This window comes from Anas platyrhynchos, chromosome 2 (genome assembly GCF_047663525.1).
Source record: "Anas platyrhynchos isolate ZD024472 breed Pekin duck chromosome 2, IASCAAS_PekinDuck_T2T, whole genome shotgun sequence".
NCBI classification, from domain to species: domain Eukaryota; kingdom Metazoa; phylum Chordata; class Aves; order Anseriformes; family Anatidae; genus Anas; species Anas platyrhynchos.
Window position 1 is genome coordinate 68,928,217 of NC_092588.1, and position 22,070 is coordinate 68,950,286.

The window sequence follows — 22,070 nt, forward strand, 5'->3', positions numbered from 1 at the left end:
GGGGTAAGGTCAAATGCTGCTGTGTTATTCTTTGCTGTGAAGACAAGTGGAGGGAGTCACGCTGTAAAGCCATGCTTGGGTGAGAGCTGCAGCAGAATCGTTCAGAAAATAAAGCGGCGATAGGAGAGGTTGTAAGAGAAATGTACAAAATGGAGCAATAGCAAATTGCTGAGAGTGGATAACGCTTAAAGATGGAATTAAAAAGAACAACCAAGCAGCGATCCAGGGAACCCAGGAGGTACAGATGTGGAAGTCAGACACCAGAACCATTGGGACTGTCGTGGTTTAACCCCAGCAGGCAGCTCAGCACCATGCAGCAACTTGCTCGTTCCCCAGCAGAGGGACAGGGAAGAGGACCAGAAAGGTAGAAGTGTGAGAACTCGTGGGTTGAGATAAAGACAGCTTACAAGGTAAGGTGTAAGTCCCACATGCAAGCAAAGCAAAGCAAGGAATCCATTCACTACTTCCCATCGGCAGGCACGTGTTCAGCCACTTCCAGGAAATCGGGGCTCATCATGAGTGACTCCGAATATCCCCTTCTTCCTCCTCCTATCCTCCATTTTTTATTGTTCAACACAATGCCATATGGTCTAGAATATCCCTTTGTCCACTGTAGGTCACCTGTCTGGGGTCTGTCCCTTCCCAACTCCTGCTGCACCCCCAGCCTCCTCGCTGGAAGGGCAGCACAAGAAGCCAAAAAGTCCTTGGCTCTGCGCATGCATTGCTCTGCCACAACTAAACCATTGGGGTGTTATCAGTATTATTCTCACCCAAAATCCAAAACACAGCCTCATAGGAGCCTCTTTGAAGAAAATAACACTATCCCAGCCAAAACCAGGACAGGAATTATAGTTAAGGAAGTAGCAGCACCCAGCAAATATGATTTAGTTTCACAGATATAAGTTCTGTCTTACTCTTTTTTGAAGAGCTCAGCAGACAAGGCCATAATAAGTCAATTGGGCTGGTATTTTCTACTGAAGTTTCATAAAGGTCTTTGACAGCATCTCTTTTCCAAGATTTGTGGTGATAAAGCAGTGATAATAGAGAAGGTTTCTGCACAGGTAAATAACTGATTAAAAAAAAAAAAGAAACGGCAGGAGTGAATGACAAGATCAAGGTAAGGACCTCGACTGTTCCACCTGTTCATAAACATCCTATGAAAGAAGCAGAGAGGGACATCTTACTGATGTTGCAAAGCTATTAAGCATGAAGGCTGGTGGTAGAACTGCAGCAGGATTGCGGACAATCTCAGAAGACAGCAGTGTCTGGGGGATAAAAGGATGAAATGCAGCATAGATGAGAGTGATGCATGTGGGTGCAAACCACTCCTAACTTCACACACAGACCAGTGGCCTCTGTGCTGACTGTTACTGCTTGGGAACTCTATTTTCAAGTACATGTGCTAGACATGTGTTTGGTAATATCTAAAGGTATCCGCAAGTTATATTAAATGTTTTGTTACCAAAGACAGAAACAGAGAATATTACTCCATTGTATGAGTCTGTGGTTGGACTGTGCCCTGAATTGCTGTGTGCCATTCTGGTTCCTGCATCTCAGAAAGCTAGAAGGGCAACAGGGCTGATCAGAGGAATGAAGGTTTGCGACAGTTTCTGTGTGGGGAATAACTAAGGTTAGGATTCTTTGGCCTGGAAAAAGGGTGTTACACATTTGAGGTCTTCAATGATTTTTTTTTTTTTTTTTAATCCCTAAAAGAACAGGACACTTAAAGAGCAAAAGAAAGACTTGTGAGCTTTCTGGAAAAGGATTTCTTTAAGTCCTGGCACTTGGAATTCATTCTTCAGTGTACAGGATCTTGTTCTCTCAATGATCTCTTGAAATTTTGGAGATCACTGTGGAAGAGAACTACTTAAGTCCTTTTTTAAGATAATAGCTCTCCTTTGATTGTCACTGGTAGCTTGTCTTTTGCAATAAGTCTTGGTGGTATTTGAGAGAAGAGTTATTTGGTTTTCAAGCTATAGGACAGCTGTTGTTAGTTTTGTAGAATCACTGAATATCCTGGGTTGTAAGCGGGCCACAAAGATCATCGAGCCCAACTTCTGACTCTGGACAGGACCACCCACAAACCAGACCCTGTGTCTGAGCGCTGTCCAAATGCTACTTGAACTCCACCAGGCTTGGTGCCATGACCGCTGCCCTGGGCAGCCTGTCCCAGTGCCCGACCACCTCTGGGTGCAGAACCTTTCCCTAACGCCCAGCCTGACCCTCCCCTGGCCCAGCTCCATGCCGTCCCCTCGGGTCCTGTCACTGTCCCCAGAGAACAGAGCTCAGCGCCTGCCCCTCCGCTCCCCTCGTGAGGGAGCTGCAGGCCGCCATGAGGCCTCCCCTCAGCCTGTTCTGCTTGGGGCTGAGCAAACCAAGGGACCTCAGCTGCTCCTCAAACATCTTGTCTTCTAGACCCTTCACCGCTTTGTAGCCCTCCTCTGGATGTCCTCTAAAATAGTCTTATATCCTTCTTATACTGTTGTACCCAAAACTGCACACAGCACTCGAGGCCACATGAGTGCAGAGCAGAGGACAATCCCTTCTGTAGACTGGCTAGCAATGCCATGCCTGATGCACCCCAGGACATGGCTGGCCCTTTTTGGCTGCCAGGGCACACTGTTGGCTCATGTTCAACTTGCTGTCAACCAGAACCCCCAGATCCCTTTCTGTGGGGCTGCTCTCCAGCCTCTCATCCTCCAGTCTGTACATATAGCCGAGGTTGCCTTGTCCCAGGTGCAGAATCTGGCACTTGCTCTTGTTAAACTTCCTACAGCTGATGATTGCCCAGCCCTCTGTCAGGATCTCTCTGCAAGGCCTCTTCACCCTTGAGGGAGTCAACAGCTCCTCTGTTTCATTTGGGATAAGTCAGCTCTCTGTTGTATCAAGATCTCCTGCCCTGCCAGCTACCAGTGTGCTGGCTCTATCAGTTGGATGGGGTCTAGAGAGCTGAGCTACTTAGTTAAAAGTTCCCCAGCAAAAAGCAGTTATTGACTGAATTCATTGGCAAGCAGATCTTTTCCCTGGTCTTGTTTGTACCATTGTGGCACTTAGCCTCTGTGCTGGCAAGTACCCAGAGGAAGGGTAGTTTGGGGCAGACATGAATGATTGAGAACAGGAAAATGGGTGGGATCTCTTCTTAGGTAGGAAGAAATAAATTGGGAAACTGTATCGTAAAGTTTGTACTGCTTGCATTCACATTTACACCTTGAACCCTCTACTTGGAAGTTGTTAAATGTGTTAAATGTATTAAAACAGAGTTTCAATACCTGGAATTTCCTAAAGTATCGTTTGAATTAGTCAGTTTTGTGTAGAGGAAGGTGCTGCCACAAAGACACAGTGCAACCCTTGCAATGTGTACTAAGAGAATATGGGAACATACCAGAAGTGGTGTTAAAGGTGATGATTATAGAGTGAAATTGTCTTTTTCTAATAGTATTCTTAGCTTAGGGTGTTCTTGTTATAAAACTTGCACTGTAATTGCATTGTAAACCAATTTATGTCTTGTTGGATGTTTTGTAAGGTATTTAGGGAAACGCTAATTCTTGCAGTTTCCAAGACAAATGTGACTTTTATCCATTTTTTAGTTTTATGCCCCTTAGAATAGTAACCACTAAATCTCTCTTCTGAACTCACTATATTCTTTATATAATCTTTCTGGAAACTCTGATTCTCATCATTTCAGCCCATACATTCTTTCCCTCAGTGCTCTGGGAAGAGGGAGAAAATCAAAGGAACTCTGAGGTCAAAAAAGTAACGCTCTTGAGTTGAAGCTTGAGGTATGTTCTGCATCCCAGGAGCCTTTGTGCTTCTGCCTCTTTCCTTTAAACTGGGATTGTTACAGGAGATAGGTTGAAATTTTTGGAGGTCTTCATATGGAAGCCAGTCCACTGCGTTAGTAATGATGAACAGACCTTACCTGTAGGCTCTGTGAAGTGCACCTGAATTCATCTGTTTATTTTAGTAGGCAAGCATACATTGAATGTAAATTCCAGTAAAAATAAATAAGTAAAAACAAACAAAATTCTCTAAAAAAATTGACCCCCCCTCCCAACCTATAAAATTAAAATGTGTCTTTTGTGAAATTTAAAAGCAAATTCCTTATTTTTTCAGTAGAAATAACTGAAAAACAAATTCAGGCTAGTTGTGTAGAAACATTTGACAATTTGACAGAAGTTTTTTTGTTTATAATCTGAATAATGTGAAGTGTGACCCACGTTCCTCTGTTTTTTTTTTTTTTTTTGTCAGTTACATGCTTTTCAAAACTCAGTAAAATAAAATCCATATGTCTAAATGTGCCCTACACCAAATTGCTTGAAATGCTTATAAATTACACATTTGCAGATGACAACTCTTGCTCATCCAGATACAATGCCAAAGTGAGATACGAAAAGCAATTGGATTTTCTGATTTCTAAAACATAGAATTGCTCTTATGTCTAAAAGGAGGCTGTGCATAAACCAATAATGTAATAAGAAAAGAAATTTATTTACTGTCCTAGTTTAACCAGGAAGGTATGCTTTGTACTGATGGCGATTCATTCAGCGTTTTGCACTAGCATACATGATCTTTAAGATCAGGTATCACAGATGCAGAATAGCTGAAGTATGCTGTTTATGAAGTTTCTGGTCAGTGTTTTGAGCTGCCATAACCAGGAGCTACAATGAATATGAATTTCTAGAGTCTTTAAAATAGGATTATTAATTTTCCTGATAGAAGGAGAATACAATTAGGTTGTCTCCTCACGCTTACTGCTTCACTACTGGCACCACACAGGTCCTCAGCACTGTGCGATGCCTTCTCCTTTCAGATTATTAGTTCTGTGTGCTAGATGCAAGGAGCTGGAGAGATGCTGCAGTATTCTGCAGCCATTTACAGGTATATGCTTCTTGCCTGCCATAGCACTGCATTGCAGACCTGCTGTGCCACATATGGGACACATGGATTTGTGCCTCAGTCCCAGCAGCTTGCACCCCACAACTGTAACCTGTTTGTGAAAACTTGGTGGTGGACTGCCCTGACCTACATATGAAGAGCTTTTAAACCAACGTCTAACTTAAACCCTTCTTTTTCTAGTTCAGGTGCTCCTTTTTATTCAGCCCATGGTGGGGAAGAAAAAGCACTTACTTTGACTTTGCAGATGCCTTTGGTATCTTTTGTCTTTCCCTTAAATTTTTCTTCTCTGGTGGTATCCTTTCTAGTGGTATCTTCAATCAAAGGTCACCCTTTCTGCACTGCTCATCATTCTTACCACTTCCCACTATGAATCACATCCATACATTTTTCTTGAAACACCAATAAATCAGTCCATGCAACAGTCTTGCAGCTGATGCCTAGGCATTACTACCTAAAGTTGTTACTAGAGGTAACAATCTCATAGACATCACTGATGTATATGGGGAAATTCATATGAAATTCTCTTCTTGTGCATTAACATAATATAGATTTGCTGATAATCCCTTTAACCACTGTCTCTTTACGTAGGGCTTCTGGCAATCCTACATATTCTAGTTACACCCGATTTTTTGTTTTATTTTTTTATCTTCTGCTGTCGAAATTCACTACTTTTTTCCTAGTTGAACTGCATTTTTTAAGGTGGCTTTTTAATTTGTTAGGGCCACTTTAATTTGTGATCTCTGCCCTTAAATTACTGCAGCTCTTCCCAACCTCGTGACATCATCTACAAACATCACTAACCGTAATGCATTTCGTCAGGTTGCAGAATGACATCAGACTAGGACATACGTGTTGGTTCATGATTAACTTTTCTGTTATTCTGTTACTGCATCTGTAATGAGAAATGGATTTACAATATAAAATTTTCTTACAAGTTACATCAGCAAAAGACATGTCTGAACATGGAACTTAGATTTGAGTAAAATTCATCTGAGGATAAAAACAACCCTTGTCTGACATGGAAGGTTCAGAAAGCTGCCTAAGTATAGGGGTAGAATTAGTTTTAGGTTTGGATTAGTTTTGGATTCTTTCTTGTGAATGAGAAATAGATTTGTTCCCTGAGATGGTTAAATTCACAGCAATTATTTTTGGTCATTGAGATCATTCTTCTGTCTATTTGCTGGTTTCTTTTTGTAGCTACCATAATAAGACTTTTGCTCATCTTCTGTAGTCTCTGGGGGGAAATCTAAAATGACTGCTTGTTTCAACACTAAGTCTGTCCTGTAGTTGCAGATAAGTATTTTAATTTCAAATGAAGTTGATACTTCAGATGCCTGCCTCAAGCCAGGATTCTGCCTTGTCTCCTGTATACTTGAAGGTAGTTTGGGGGCACGCTCATAGTAGTTAAGACCTAGTTTCTTCTCCTACAGCACAGAAAACATTTTTACAGGAAAAATAAGGAGATACTTCAAGGGCAATTTTAAAACATTTTTGACAACTGAAATACATTTGTGCCATGGTTCCCGTTTGATTGAAAGGAAAGGGATTTACTTGAAAACTTAATTATGGCATGTTGAAACCTGGGTTCTCATACATGCTATTAAACATTTAGATGTTGTATTTTCTTCGAACAATCCAAATTGGATTTTGGTTGTTGTTTTGATTGTGTTTGTTGGGTTGGGCGGGGTTGGTTTTGGAAGGATGTGGTGAACTGCATTAAAAAAATTGGAAACTGTGTCACCCATGAGGGTTGCAGTAATTGCGAGGTTTCTGTGGGACAGCCTACGGTTTAAGAGACCAACAAGGCTGAGGAGGTTGACTTGAAAAAAGCACAGGGCTTTAGTGGGAACAAGCGTATCCTTACTGCAACAAGGAGGTGTTTTTTTGCTGCACCATCATGATCACTGATGCACAGCTAGCACTTCATCCCACAGGCTGCCTTGAGGCTCTCATTGCAGAAGACCCCGTTGGAACTGTTCATGTTCTACATTCTTAAAATACAACCACAGATAACTTGCAGGTAGTGTTTAGCCCCCCCTTTTTTTTTTTTTTTTTTTTTTTTGTGAAGGGTCCTTAAATGAAATGTTGACAGGTTATTTTTTCCACTTCTGTGTGATGGTTGACAGAATCAGTTTCAATAAAGAGGTTCGTGTTACAAAAACATTACGCTCCTTTGATATCCTCTGAAGGAGCTGACATGAATTAAATGTCACAGAAAATACAGAAAAATCAGGCTTTTGAGCAACCAAAGTATGAAACCATCCAGAGTTTTTAGTGCAAACTTGTATTTAGTGTTCTTGCTGTGGCTTTGGTTTTGGGAACTTCTCTCTCCTCTGATTTTATTATACCAGACGCTTACTTCTCATATGACTAAAATACTAAAAAGTATTACACTCCTCAAAATCTGCAGTTTATATAGATTTTGGTCTATAACTTCGCATTTTAATACTAAAGAAGCTTTTTTAAGCCGTCAGGTATTTGGGCTCTCTTCACTGAGGCCCCATGTATTCATAAACACTCCTTCCCCTTCCTCAAGTACCTCATAATATTTGTATGTCAAAGGCTGGATTTGTTATTTCAAGTCACTCTTTAAAGCTTTATTTATATATATATATATACTTTTCCCTCTGTTTTTCCGGGAAAATGGCTGAGAGCAGCTGTTTCTAGTTAGTCTGTTAAGAGAACCTCGCGTTTATTTTAACAACCGTGTGGATGTACAAGGTTTATAATGCACTCCTCACTTCCAGTGGATGAGTTTTGAGTATGGTAATTTTGGTTCAGCAGACATTTGGGAGTTAGGCGTGCCTTTAGGTGGGAAAGGAGGGTGAAAATATGCAAACTTTTCCTGGGAATAATAATGAGAAGGGAGCCCCAAGAAGCAAAAGCTGGGGGTCTTGGAGCTCTTGGTGGTAGATTCTGCCTGGTGGTTGGGAGTGCTGAGGGTGTTCCTCTTCTACAAGGTTTTATCAACTCAACAGAGGAACAAAATGGTATTCTTGGAACAGTTAGTTCCAGAAAGGGATGTTTTCAGTGCAGACCGTGTTCCTCCTCAAGGTGCAGAGACAGCCTTTCAGCTAATTGTCTGGCTCTGGGACCTCTCTTACGTGTCTTCCCGTCTTCTCTGCCCTCCTGCCAGTGCTCCCAAAACTGCAAAGATACAAGCAGTGTGCAAAAGCATAACACGTAAAGCAGGAAGTTAACATCAACACACTGCATTTATCTTTGCTGAGAGGGTGTGTGTGCCACCAGCTCTTCAATGATGTAACTGTTAGGGCTTTTCTGAGAGGAGGAATTTAGAGTTGGTAGGGATATTTTGGTTGCTCAGATCCAGGACAAGAACCTGAGTGTCCTCAAATAAGAGTGAACAACTAGCATAACGCAATGGTGAGATAAATTTTGGAGTGTGGCTTTTGTGACTGTAGTCTGAAGGCACAAGTTTTTATTTCACTTGCAGGAGTGTGCTAGTGCTGTAAAAAGGATACAGCGCTTAGCTGCCTGTTCGCTGTCTCATGAAGCTGTGGTGACACTTAACAGAGGAGTACCTTGTTTTATGGCCAGCGAGCTTGGATATGCATTCACCAGGATTTAATTAGATTACAGGACTTTTGATTTGCTTTTTATTTGTGTAACCTAGTAAGCAACCTAAAAGGTATGAAAATAAAGATGCAGAGACTAACATTCAATAATAAATATGAGGTGCTGAGTTATTTTCACCTGGAAAGCCATGCAAGTATGTAGGAAAGTAAGAGCTTAAGCAGTCTATTTCAGTTCTTGGACCAGTGGTTTTAATCCATTGAGAACGAGCAGGTAGAGAAATGTGAAGAGAGAAGGAAAAGGTGTGAAGAGGTAGGAATGGAAAAAGACAAAGTAGTTTGTGCATAGAATGGTACCGCATCTCATAGAAAAAGATTTATTTTTTAGATGCCTGGGCAGTTTCTTTCCAGAGGTTTACCCCAGGAACCCACTGTGCAGTGAAAAGCAGTCTATTTTTTGTTTATTTTTTCTTCTATTGATGGCTTAAATGATAAATACAATGGATGATTGTCCACTTCATAGGGAAAAAACACAAAAGGGTTACATTTTTGGTTGTGTGATTTGTGGCACTAACGGCTTAGCAGTTTATCAAACTACCTTGTATTTTAACATATATGTAAAGATATCTTTACAGTTCCCAGAATCGTACTGCCAATAACATTTAACAGAGTTTCTTTGATCGTTTTAGAGGTGTATTTGATGCTTCCCTCAAAATGGCTGGGTTCTATGGACTCTACACATGGCTGACTCACACTATATTCGGGATTAATATAGTCTTCATACCATCTGGTAAGAATTTGAATAATTATAATCTATTCATAGGTAATACTGGATAATTACACAAGGGCAGCAGGATTAAATGTTGCTGATGAGATTAGTCCCGAAGTTATTTTTAGAGAACATTATATCAGAATCTGGCAACTATCAGAATTGAAGTTGTGTATGCAACCCTAATGTGGTTGATTTGTGCAAATGTCTTAATACAGTTTCTAATTACAAAACTGAGTACTTTTTTTTTTTTTTTTTTTTAAATCATGACACCTGAGGCTGTTGGTGGACTCAGTATATGGTATGAACTCAGAGAGTAGCTATTTCGCTATTTTTTTTCTTTATTCCCCCATTCAATATGTAACCTCATTTTCATTTCCCGTTTATTGTTCAAACCAGACTTGGAAATGTACTTTGACAAGTTTAATACTTCTGTATGATGCACTGGAGTTCCAAAGAGCTTCTTAGCATTAACTGATTCCTCCAAGTTTAATTTAATCTACCATGGATCTAATTATTCCATGAAGACTGTACAGCTTGTCATGGCTCTGATTTCAAAATCTTTAGACCCAGCTGTGAATTTATGTAGTGCTGCTGAAAACTTATTCCAGGCATGTTTAAAGCTGACCACGAGTAGGGTGGAGAGAAATCCCTGATTTCTGTCTTACGTCCTTAGCTTTGCTTTTTTCTGTTTTCACAACACATCCCCAGCCAGCTATTTTACTTCTGTTTATTTTGCTAGCTGTAATTCTTTCCCCCTTCTTTTCAGTCCAAGTCTTTCCAGGTTTTAACTTCATTCTGCGTGCCTTGGCTTTTGTTTCCTCCATAATTGACAGGTGCTGTTTTTTCAGGATGCCTAAATGCGGGAAGATACGGTATCATGAAAATACACAATAGAGGCATGCTTCCTATTCTCAGTGCTGTTGCCTGACTGCGTTACCAGCCTCTGGTTTCTCTTACTCTCAAAGTTTTAGCTTTGGAATGGCTGAACAGTTTTCACTGAAAAATCTCCCTGTTCCTCTTCTCCCACTATTCCTGTGTAAAAAACAAACAAACAAACAAAACCCCACTACAACAAAAACAACAGTTGTTGAACAAAAAAGGGAAGCTATAAAGCAACAGAAAAAATATCATACAATACCTTGTAATAGAAAAGATCGGTATCATAAAGTCCAACTATCTTGAAGGTATTGGTTGTCATTAGAGCTACTTAGAAATATAATTGTTCTTTTTGTTTCAGCTACCTTCAAAATCTTAGATCTTACCTTTTGGTTAATGAGACCAAAAAGGAGCAATAAAACTTTTTTCTTTTTTTCTATTGTGCTCATTAATTTTGCATTAAATTAGAATGACAGCAGTACTACATTGAGATTACTAGGGGTGGTTGAATAAGCACGAGGCTGTATGCCTGTTTGGACACATGCATGTGTCTGCACAGATATGTATTTATTTATGTGCAGACATAACTACATGAAGTCAAGGGTTTTCTGTTCGCCTGGTTTCTCACAGTACTGCTTACATTATGCTGGTCCAATGCCTCTCTGAGACTTCCTTTTGTATACTTTCTTGTGCACAATTGCTAATTTTGTGGTTACATGAAATTTGAATGATTGGTGTAACTTCATCTTTTTCTTAATTGGTGTCTCTATTGGAAGTAACTCTTTGTGACTAAAAGCTGATGGAGCTTTTCTATATGGGTAATAGTTCAATTTTATTAAATATAGTTCTTTTTTTCTCGACCACAGTCATAAAAGAGTAAGAGCCTTATGTGCTACCTCTTCAGTGTCTTGTTTGAAACAGTTGATAGAAGTGAGACAACTGGTGTGGCTAAGTGTCAGAGTTGAACTGTAAATGTTTTTGTACTTAGGCTTCTCTGGTCTTGTTCTCACCCCTGCTTCTGTGTGCTCTAGCATTAGCAGCAATCCTTGGAGCAGTTCCATTTCTGGGGACGTACTGGGCAGCAATCCCTGCAGTCCTAGACTTGTGGCTTGTGCAAGGACAGGGATGCAAAGCCATTTTGCTCTTGGTTTTTCACCTGTTGCCAACCTATTTTGTAGATACAGCAATATATTCGGATATATCAGGGTAAGTATACTGAAAATACTTTAAATTTACGTGTTGTAAAAATGCTTAATGAACAACGATGCCTTTAAATTTACTTTTATGAAGCATGTGTAACAGTCTTTAAGCACAGGAGTAGGTGTAGTGCTATCTCAGTAAAACTGACCTAAGTGCCATTGCTTTCCCAGGCCTCTTTTCTGTGAAATTTGTCATTTCAGAGGTCTTGAACTCGTTCTCAGTCAAAAACTCAGCTGCTGTGGCTGATAAAATAAACTTATATTATTTATCTGATCATTGACTAATGATGTCTTGCATTCTCCTTCATATCACCTAATGCCAAATGATGCTGCAGAACAAACAGAAAATCCATGAGATAGTAATGGACTTGAAAAAAATCCTGTATTTTTTCAAAATTAGCTATGAAAATTTTGAGGATTGTTTTGAAGCCAGCCTTTGTGTTGTGCCACTGTGCACGATGTAGAAAATCTATTGATTTTTTGATCGATATTTAAATGTGTTGAGACAGCTGAAAGTGTGAAATTGGAGAGAGGCTTCTACTGAGACAGCAGCCAGTTCTGTTTTCCTGTTGTTGGAGCTGAACACAGGTTTCTGGAAAAATCTTGCTAGGTTTCTGGCTGCCTGTATTGGGTTGAAGTGTCTCTTGGTTTCAGCTTTGAGTTTGTACACAAAAAAGCTAATTCCAAACCATGGAGACAGAAAGTCAACATCTGCAGTTGTACCTGGAGGACTAGCAATGCTACTGAAATGTTGACTGGCATGTCACACTGCCGAAACGCCTTGTAAAAACCATTGTGGAACTCAAACTAGAAAATGTAGAAGGGAAGTTTTACAGAGCTATCACAGATACGAATGGTCAGGGTTCATAAGTGCAAGATGTGTTCACAACCATGTACAATATAGGTTAAAAGTTGTACTCTTCTAGTCACTGCTTCAGTCTTAGCCATTAGAAGCAAAACTAGTAAGTTGTTTCAATTGAGAACTTTTAATGACAAGGTGTGAATGCTCAATCAGTCTTTGCTTTAATTCATGCTCCAGACATAGTTGTGTGCTTAAACTAGTCCTTCATTTGTATTAGTCCTTCATTTGTATTAATTCGTATTGTAGTGAATTAATGCAGAATAAAGACATTGTGTTTCAGCTGGGGTAAGTTAGAAATTTGTTGTTTGTTTTTTTTTTGTCCCCCAAATAGTCACACTGAACAGAGAGAACCTTATGATAATATGAAAAATATTAATAATCTTTTTCATAGACTGTGACACTAGTTATTTTCCATGAATTACAGCTAAGAGGTAAAGTATAATCAAATTACATTGTTTTTTTCAACAATAAATTGTGGATAAATTTAAGGCCAGTAGCTGTTTAAGTAGCCAATAATTCTTCTACTTATTGAAATATATTTTTTGACTTCGTGGGTTGTGGGCTCTGTTCACTGTCCAGAAAATATATGTAGCAAGAATAGATTTTCTAATGATGGAGCAAAATTGTATTCTTCCCATTACATAAAACAGTAAGCATCATGCTGCCTTGCAGATTAGGTTAATTCTATTTGATATAGCTATAATTAGGTTATGCAAGGTTTTCTAAATATATTAAGTTTATATTGTAGCTCTATTTTATCAGGTGATCTGTTGTTTGATTTAGCAAACTGGCCAGAAAAACTTTAAAACTGATGCAAGTGTTGGAAAAAAATATTAGAAATTTTTAAAGGTTTAGAAATGAATCACATGTCTACTGTTGGAGCAACATAAAACTTTAAGGTTGAGTCTGTCCTCTCAAAAAAACAATCTGTTTGGCCTTACCAGTATGTTAAATTTGATCTAGGTAAGACATGATTACGAGGTGAGTATGATGTAATAAATCACATTTCATGATCTTATAATTACACTTGGAATTTAGAGCAACTTCCTAAAAATTGGATGCTAAGTTTCAACTGCAGGCTTTCTAGTATAATACCTAAAAGATATATGGTAACTGTTCTTTGAAAGATGAAATGTAAATTGCTATCATTGTGTAAATTAATGTCTCTTCTCAGGGCTTCAACATAGTAAATGTTGCTATCTGTCTTAAAATTTAATGATTCTTGACCGTAAAGCATCAACAGTCTTTGTAATCTTTACATTTTCAAAATTGAAATGTTTTTACCATTAACTCCTTCAGATCCCTTGACGTGTCCAGGTTCAGGTTGGATGGGGGCTTTGGGCAACCTGAAAGGTGTCCTGACTTTGGCAGGGGTGTTGGAAATGTGTAATCTGTAAAGGTCCCCTCCAACCCAAACCGTTCTGTGATTCTTCCAACGGTTCTCTAGAAAATAGCTTCTGTAGATATTGCTACCATTATGTGCTAGAAATTTTGTTTGATGTATCGTATAAATATAGTACAGAATGCAGCTGAGAATACTTGTGCAGTCATTCAAACAGCAGTTTAATCTAAATACAGGCATCTGTAAATATATGTCACTTTTTAAGCTTAATGATACTGTGTGATTAATCCACATTTCATAATCAATAGTAATGTTGCTGGTTGTGCTTACTTTAATTTTATCCTTCTCATGCTGTAATTCCAGAGGTGGTCACCCTTACCTGACAGGTCTTGCAGTAGCTGGTGGAGCGTATTACCTGGGACTGGAAGGAGCCATCATAGGACCAATTCTACTTTGTATACTTGTGGTTGCCTCCAACATCTACAGTGCTATGTTAGTTAGTCCGACAAATTCAGTGCCCACTCCATCACAAGCAGCGTGTCCATTACAGATTTACCGGTAAGCTTTAAGTGTCTTACGTGTATGCATAATAAGTTTTTACATGGAACACTGTTAACACACATAGGTATAGAGGACATGAGCATGAGTTTGTGTACGTGTGTGCCTGCACACATACATTGTCTACTGAAGTATTCAGAGAGGATTCAGCTATCCTGTATTCTAGAAATAAAAAGTACTGTAAAATGCTCACTGGAATTTGTAAACCTGAAATGTTCGTTTAATGTCTCTCAGCTTCTTACAGGAGGCTCTTTTAGAATATTCATTGACAATACCTTTGTATCTTATAATACACATGCTGCCTTTGTGCTTGAAGATAATTGAACATCCCCCGTTCCCCGTGTAAAACTATTATTCATGGATATCTGATAGTGTTTATTGGCCTTAATAAGAGAACTGTCTGCGGATATTGCACTTCGTGTTACTTTACAATACTGCAAAATATGAATAAACATACTTGAATTTAAAAAAATTAGATTCCTTTATGTGCCATTATTCCATTAGAAGTATGGTCTTGATTAATCTCTTTATTGAAATTACCAAATGTGGAATATAGAAATGTATTTTTAAACTGTTCAGCTAAGGAATGGGATGAATAAATTCCTAACTGAATATTTAATTAGAGTTGGAAATCATATTGTGAAATTATTAATGACAATAGGCATTTTAATGTCTCTACTGTCTTGTTTAATTATATAGGCTAGCTCATTATACATATATCTTGAAGAGATTCTATGCTTGTGAGCAATTCTTTGCTTCATTCACATGAATAATGTTGTCATCTTTCATCTGATGAAAAAAATCACTAATTGGACCTGTCTGTAGTTTCTGACTTGCGGAACTTATGCTCCTAGACTTTCCATATACTACACATAGCGCTGCCTGCAGTACGCACAAAAATATGCATGTATTTTTTCCCTGTTTCATTTATAGGAAACTAGACATTTGCAGTCACTCAAAAAAATTGAATCTTTTTATTTTTTTCCAGGTCACCTAGAGAGAGTCCTGAGGAGACGAAAATGGCTGCCGAATGATGACGTTGCTGTGCTGCACCTATTTGACTTGAGAGAATCATTCTCTTCTGTCTGGAGTTCACAACAGCCATGGCCTTCTGTCCCTTCCCAGCTGAACCTAGGGACAGCTCACAGGGAAGCATAGTTTGGGTGTTAGGAGAAACCACTTCCCAAATTACTGCTGGCCTTACATTATTGTGCACTTTGCTTCTTCAAGAGAGGAAGGAAGTCTACTTCCATGGCTTTGCATACTAACACACAGTTCCACTGCCACCTTTGTAGACCTTCTATCTTCATAAAAAGGATGGCTGAGAGGACAGGTATATCCACTGGAGTTGTTACCTGCTGAAATGACTAACTTGGCTTTTATTTATTGGGTTATTTGCATTACTAAATTGTGGTAGTTTTACAGAAAGCTAATTCCAAAATATTTATTTTCTGTTCATCTGGTGGCAACAGAGATGTAAACCACTCGTTGATAAATGAAGATTGAATACTGTTTGTTTGCTGCTCCTCAAAATATTTCTTTAAAGGCTTTAATCATCACCTATAACTCATAAGTACACTTAAACCTTTTCCTCTTATAAGCACTGAAATTTATTGTTGTTGGAGACAGGTATTTCTAATATCTTCCTGAAATTAGTAGACATACAGATTGTAAAATGTGGGTTTTCCTCATATTGAAATAGGAGGACTTGTTTAAATAGTTTAAATCTGATAGTATTTTGCCGTCTGTTCACCATCCCAGTGGAGTCATGTTGTCAACTAAATTTAATCAAAGGCCTTAAATGTTTTCAATCAGAGGTAATGTACAATTGTCATGTCTACTTCCAATAATAGGAAGAGCTTGAATGGGGGATTGTTTCATGTTGTTTTTCAAATGCTGTGACTGTGTTCCATTTACTTTTCAAACAAATGCAAGTTTATTTCTAAAGAGGAAGGGAAAGGAATACAGGCTTCGGTTTTGTTTAGTTCCTTTTTTGTTTGTTTGTTTGTTTGCTTTTTCCCTTGTATGCCTCTAGCCAAATATCTTAGAAAGTTAGGCAGAGCTATTAAATTTCTGAAACAGTGCGTTGCCTAGGTCACAAAAGCAAACTACTTTAGCGCTTTTCTTTCATATGTAGTTCTGCCTAAATTGCAGTTTTGGTGACATTTAAGGCCTTTTGTATTGCTTGTTGAAATACTTTGACACAATGGATCTTTATACCATGGAAAACAGGAAGTGTTTTTTTGGTGGAAGTTTCATACTTGAACGGATTTTCCACAAACACACTTTGAGGCCCTTGGAACAAAGTAGCAGTTGCACATGCTTAACCAAAGAACCACCTTTCGGTTTCTAATAACTTATAACTTTTCTTGAGTTTATTTCAAAGTTTGATTGACAAGATTTATATTGAATACAGGCATGCCTTGCATTTATTGTTTACCATAATACAACGGTTGGCACACAGATCTGTTCGTATCTAGGGATAAGGATGTCTGGTTTGTGTAGAGACAGGTCTCAGTAAATTAGATGTTTATTCTATTCCCATTGCAGAGGTGCTCATAGATTTTGAAGGCTCTTATTTTCTTGATAATACCTGTGTATTGAGATGGTTTCTGAAAGTATATTGACATAAAAAATGGCTGGCAAATAGCCTGATACTTACTAAGCAAGAACAGGTTTGCTATAGGTTTGCAATAAACAGGCTGCCTATTAATTAAAAAGCCTAGTCCTCGGATTCTCTAAATTTGCTGCTGCAATTTTACTGAAATTTTATGCCTAAATTTGGGGTTTCAAGTGTGCTGGTTTTGGTCTTGCAAACTTAGAGGTATGTGTTTGGAGAACGGATTATTCAGGCTTAATGTAGTGGTTGGACTTTAGTTCATTGAAATATATAAATATCCCATATAATATTTTAAATTCTGAAAGACCTACACATCAGTTTGAAGTAACTGTACAGAAGGATGTGTTGTTTGTATTAAGTAACTGTCCCCTATTTTAATTTCCTTTTTTTTTTTTTTAATTAATCTTTAATAAAACACATTCTCATAATTGTTGCTGGCTAGGGTGGAGGATGACCGAGAAACCGAGGCTGACTCCTGCAACACTCTAACCAGTTTAAATGAGACCACCATGATACTTGGGAGACTTTTTTATTCTATTTTTTTTCTTTTTGTTCAGAATTTTGCACTGAAATATCTTCTTCACATTAGAGCTTCTTGTAGACAGTATTTAGTGATTACTAGCAAGAAATATGCATGTTTAATATATTCCCAGTTTTCTGTTGCTCCTCTTTGCTCACTGGTCAAGACATTTGTATTATGCACATTTGTTTACCCAATTATTTTTGAGACAATCTTTCAGATTCAGCATGGTCATTTTAAAGAGTCATTATAAATCATTCTTTTGTTTGTTTGTCTTTAACTTTTCCTCTTCTTCCTCCCCCTGTGACTGCCTTAGATCAAAAAAGGGTTTCTGATGTGAAGATTGAAACTGATTTCAGACAGTTGTCTTCAACAATGGCAAGTCAGTGAAATCAGCTATTTTGAAATGTTCCTTTTCCAACGTGAAATCGTTTTGTATGGAGAACTAATTTTTTACGTAGTCTTTTAGTCTTCCCACCTTTGAAATGAGTCTTCATACTTGATGCTTCCTCTTTTAAATTTGGCTAGGGCTTGCCATGGAGAACCTTCTGTAGTATGGTCTTTCTCACAAAGTGAAGGTTAAGGATCTAGTGCTATGTGCCATGTCTGACTGGGGAATAAATTGTGTGTCTTGGTCGTATAGTAACAGTATGCTGCCAGAAAGAAAAGAACAAAACCTCCAGTAACACCTTCTCAAAATATGAAATACTCACAGAATTCCGCCACTCACCCTTGTGTATTTTAGCAGCTCCATGTTCTTTTCTGGAAAGATTTGGCCTCTTTAAGACTAGTTTGGTTTAGATCAGTCTCACAATAACCTGAAAATAATCAAAGTGGTCATTTTGACTTCTGGTCACTTCAACATATGACTTCCTATTATATTGCTTTGTCTGCAATAGCGAACAGCAGCTCTGTGAGATGAGCTTTCAGATGATTTTTAGGCTTCAGAAAAAAAAAAAAAAAAGGACAATGAGGGAGGGAAACTGCTAAAAAAACAGGTGTTTTGTAGCGGCATTAAACTACAGTTTTCTTAGCAGTGACAGTCTTAGTATGTTTGTAGGTGAGAAGTTGATGGTCTTTAGCTTTACTGTAAACAGTCATTCCAGGGGCAAGTATTTACTTGTATTTGATATATTTAGTATTCAATTTGGAACAAAATCAATTCAGAATTCAGAAGGGAGTGCTCATAGTAGTAAACCAAGACAATGTAGTCTCACAGTATTATAAAATACAATGATACTGTTTTCTATCATTCTCTTCTAGCAAATCAGGCTTGTTGCAAGTAAGTGCCGTGCCAGAGGGCCAGGATAACTGTTTTTGCACAGAGCCTCAGTTAGCCCTTTCTCCCCTTCCTACACCTTAGCTGAACGTTACTGTACTGCAGCAGAACCAGCAGAAGCGAATGTGTGCCCGTTCACAGCCCAGCTTGTTAACCTCAGCTCGCCGTAAGTACTGGCTTAATTGAACACGACGCAGCAAGTTGCAAAGGGTGAGTCTGGCACATGTTCATTTTGCCAGCCTTACAGCAATACGCTGGCTTTCAGCACAGATGCACTGTGACCAGCTGGGAGCAGCAATGGCTTATTTTGAAAAAAACAGTGTTTAACATGAGAGGCATACATACAGTATGCATTTTACAGAAATGAACTAGATATGCCCGTGTCTAATAATTGAGACAACAGTCTGATTTTTCCATTCACATTGGTATACGTATTGGTTCATCTGAGATACCTTGAGGCTTGTCTGATTTCAAAGGGTAAGTGACTTTTGTTCAAGACACTGGGAGAAGAAAGATGCACTTTTGTACATTCTGTCAGTGATTATTCGATTAGGAAATCCGTAATCTGTTAAATTGAATAAAAGAAGGAAAAAAAAGCATTGCAAAGGGAAAATCGGAGGCTTTCTCCAATATTAAACACCAGTGTAATTTCTGAAATAGATGTTTGGTTGTAATATCAAACAGGATTTCAGAAAGCCTGAAAACACAAAATTGGATAAAATTATACCCCACTAAAACCAGCAACAGCATTGCTAAATTTCTAATCCCAAGTATTGGTGGCAGGATATTGTACAGAGTGCTGCCTTCCCTATGAACCTACACAAAGGATGGGAAGAATGTGATTATTCTCCTGGGACTGTATGGCTTTGCATCAATGATGGAAGATGCTTCCACAGCTGCCTTTATTCAGATATCGTCTATATATTATATTGGCTTAACTTTCTCACTGCTACCTTTATGGAAACCACATCATCTTTATAAATTCCATCTTGGCTTGTTTTTCAAGGGTATTATTATAATTAATCGCTAACGCTTTTTGGTGAAGCATGCGTTGGCAAAGCTATTCCCTTCTAATTTCATATTCCACAAAGCTAAAATTGCCTAATAATAAACTTTTTTGAGGTTTGATCTTTAACCTGTTACTGTTCTCTCATTTTTAGTAAAATTCCTTAATGCTTCATGATAAAAATATCCCAAATCACTTTTAACTGATAAAATTGTAAATTTAAGAAAAAAAATGCAATGTGGAAAATGAAGTTGATACTTTGAAACCAGAAACAATGCCAGAAGTGTAGAGCCTATTCAGGGATTCCACATGGGGTTTGTAAATGTATGTGTTGATGTGCACCATTTATAAATACGAACAGTCTGTCATATTCAGGCTTCAACTGAAAGTTTGTCCTATCATTTTTTTTAAAGATATCTGAGAACAAAATAGTGCCTGTATATAGTGAAAACGAGCACTATTTTCTAGAATTAATGTTTACTTCATAAAGGTCAAAGGAGAACCAAGCAAATACTGGTGGGGTGACTAGGACTGTTTTGCTGTAGTTTGTATAAAGTTGGGAAAGACTGCTCTTCCGTCTAGTAAGGCATTGCTAAGAGATTACTGGTCCTGGAAGTATTTGCACACACCTACTAAAGAGCTGCCAAGATTAATAGGTCATGAAATACGTCTTCAGATCCCCAGTCTCTTAACCTCTTCCGCACCCTCATCTGGTAGCTCGTTTTCAATCTGGTTTAGTATATGAGAGTGTTGCTTCGTGCTATTTTGGGATAGATTCCCCTGAAGGGCACGCTTTGAATGTCCGTACTGATACAGTATGTCCAATTCAGGAAGGAATTGCTAATTGGCAAGTAAGTGCATCCCTGATGTGCTCTGCATATGGATAGACTTGGACAAATGTAATTGATGTTTTATTGAACTAGAGGTTGCTACCTAGTGATTCCAAAGCTAGGTTTGAGTCAGAAGCAGGGCATATTTTCTTGCAGCAGGATGCATTTGGAAGATAGAGAAGGCAACACGAGTGCTATAACATCCACGTATCAATCTGAACGATTTTCAGCATAAAGGTTTTAAAAGGAGAATACTGATTTCTTTTCCCAGCCTGACTTTTTGCATCTTGACTTTGAATGGGGACCCAAAGTCAGAGTAACTTTTCATGGTACTGTTGTGGGTTAAATGTGAGAGGCATCACAAAGCTACATTGTAGCCACAGAACAGGAGTTGATTAGGTCATTTAGACCACAAGGTTGGAAGAACAAAATCCAAAATTTTGGCCTCCTTTCTGCCAGTCTGAAGTTTTTTCAAGAAGTATCAGTAAAAAACAACTTCATGCTGTTTATACCTTAATGGCTGAGTAGATCAATGTTTTCAGTTTCCAACAAGCATACAAGTTGTTCAGATTGTTACCCTTAAAAAGAATCTCTCTGCTTCAGTGATGGTTGGAAAGAAACTTTCTATACTAATCTTGAGTGTTTACCTATAAATATAAGTTAACTACTGTTTGATATTTTGGTTGGAAGACTAGCAACGGTTTTGTTCTGTTTTGTTTTGTTTTTTCCCCTTTGGTAAATATCACCAAACCAAATCCAAAGAAAACTTTGATATTGTGTGCTAAGACTGGCTAGATCCTACTAAAATCTAAAAGCAGATCTGTGTTACAGAGCACAGTCTGTTCAGAAACGTGTATTTCTAACCAGTACTTGGGGGGATTTGGAGCAATAATTTCTATCTGTTGACTCAAATTTGTCTGTAAATGTACCTGTGATACATCTTCAAAATGGAATTACATTCAAGACTAATGTTTCCATAACTGGTTTTGGTACAGCACCATTTTTATTTTTTTTTTGCATGTGTAATATTGAAAATATAATCTGTATGTCCATTTGTGGCAGAAAAAGAATGTGAGTTGAGGTTGAGGAGTACTTGCATAGACTGCAGAGGTATTTAATTAATTTTGATTGTATGCACCAGTCCTCTTCCTTAATAACATTTTTTTTTGTAGCAGGTATACAAGGCTTTTAACTTAATATTGTATTCACACTGCAGTCCTTTGTAAGCACAGAATGTTTAATATATTTTGAAATAAAATGCTGTTAAAGAAAAGAAAATGGAGTTTGATTTGAGTGATTGGATCTTTGAAATGAGTCACAAAGGCCAGGTTAATCTGGTGAAACATCTCAAGCAAAGCTTGAGACGAAGAACAAACAAGGCAACGGATCTGCAGTCACTTAGCATAACTCCATTTAGTTCCATACTTCTCTTTTTTTTTTTCTTTTCTTTTCTTCACATTTTCCATGGGGTAAGGGCATGTGCCTCAACAGTAACTGTGATTCAGCTGACATCTGGCAACCTGCTACACTGCCCGCAGTAGCATGACCACGCATCCAGACCCGGCAAACGTTTCCATTCGGCAGCTGTAGGTAATTCAAGTTACTTTTGTTATGACTTACTCTGTGAAATAGAAATGATTCTTTGGTGTCTAAGCATAATTTTAGATCATTCTATCGACTATAAAGCAAAAGTGATCAAATCCTCTCTGCATGACTGCTCACATGTTTAAAAAGAGATAGGGCTGATGTTCCACTGCCAACCCTCTCATTGTTCGGT

The 22,070-nt window shown here is 38.3% G+C and overlaps 1 protein-coding gene across 6 annotated transcripts in view; it reads left to right on the forward strand.

Annotated features, from left to right (window-relative positions):
• The window catches only part of TMEM245 (transmembrane protein 245), an 85,985-nt gene extending 64,414 nt beyond the window's left edge, over window positions 1-21,571 (forward strand). For all 6 annotated transcript variants that reach the window (XM_027451794.3, XM_038173941.2, XM_027451795.3 and 3 more), the window contains 4 exons: window positions 9,119-9,219; window positions 11,109-11,283; window positions 13,844-14,038; window positions 15,027-21,571. In XM_027451794.3, the coding sequence (XP_027307595.1) occupies window positions 9,119-9,219; window positions 11,109-11,283; window positions 13,844-14,038; window positions 15,027-15,072 (517 nt within the window). In that variant the 3' untranslated portion in view covers window positions 15,073-21,571. The remainder of the gene's footprint in view (window positions 1-9,118; window positions 9,220-11,108; window positions 11,284-13,843; window positions 14,039-15,026) is intronic.
• Window positions 21,572-22,070: the final 499 nt, after the last annotated feature.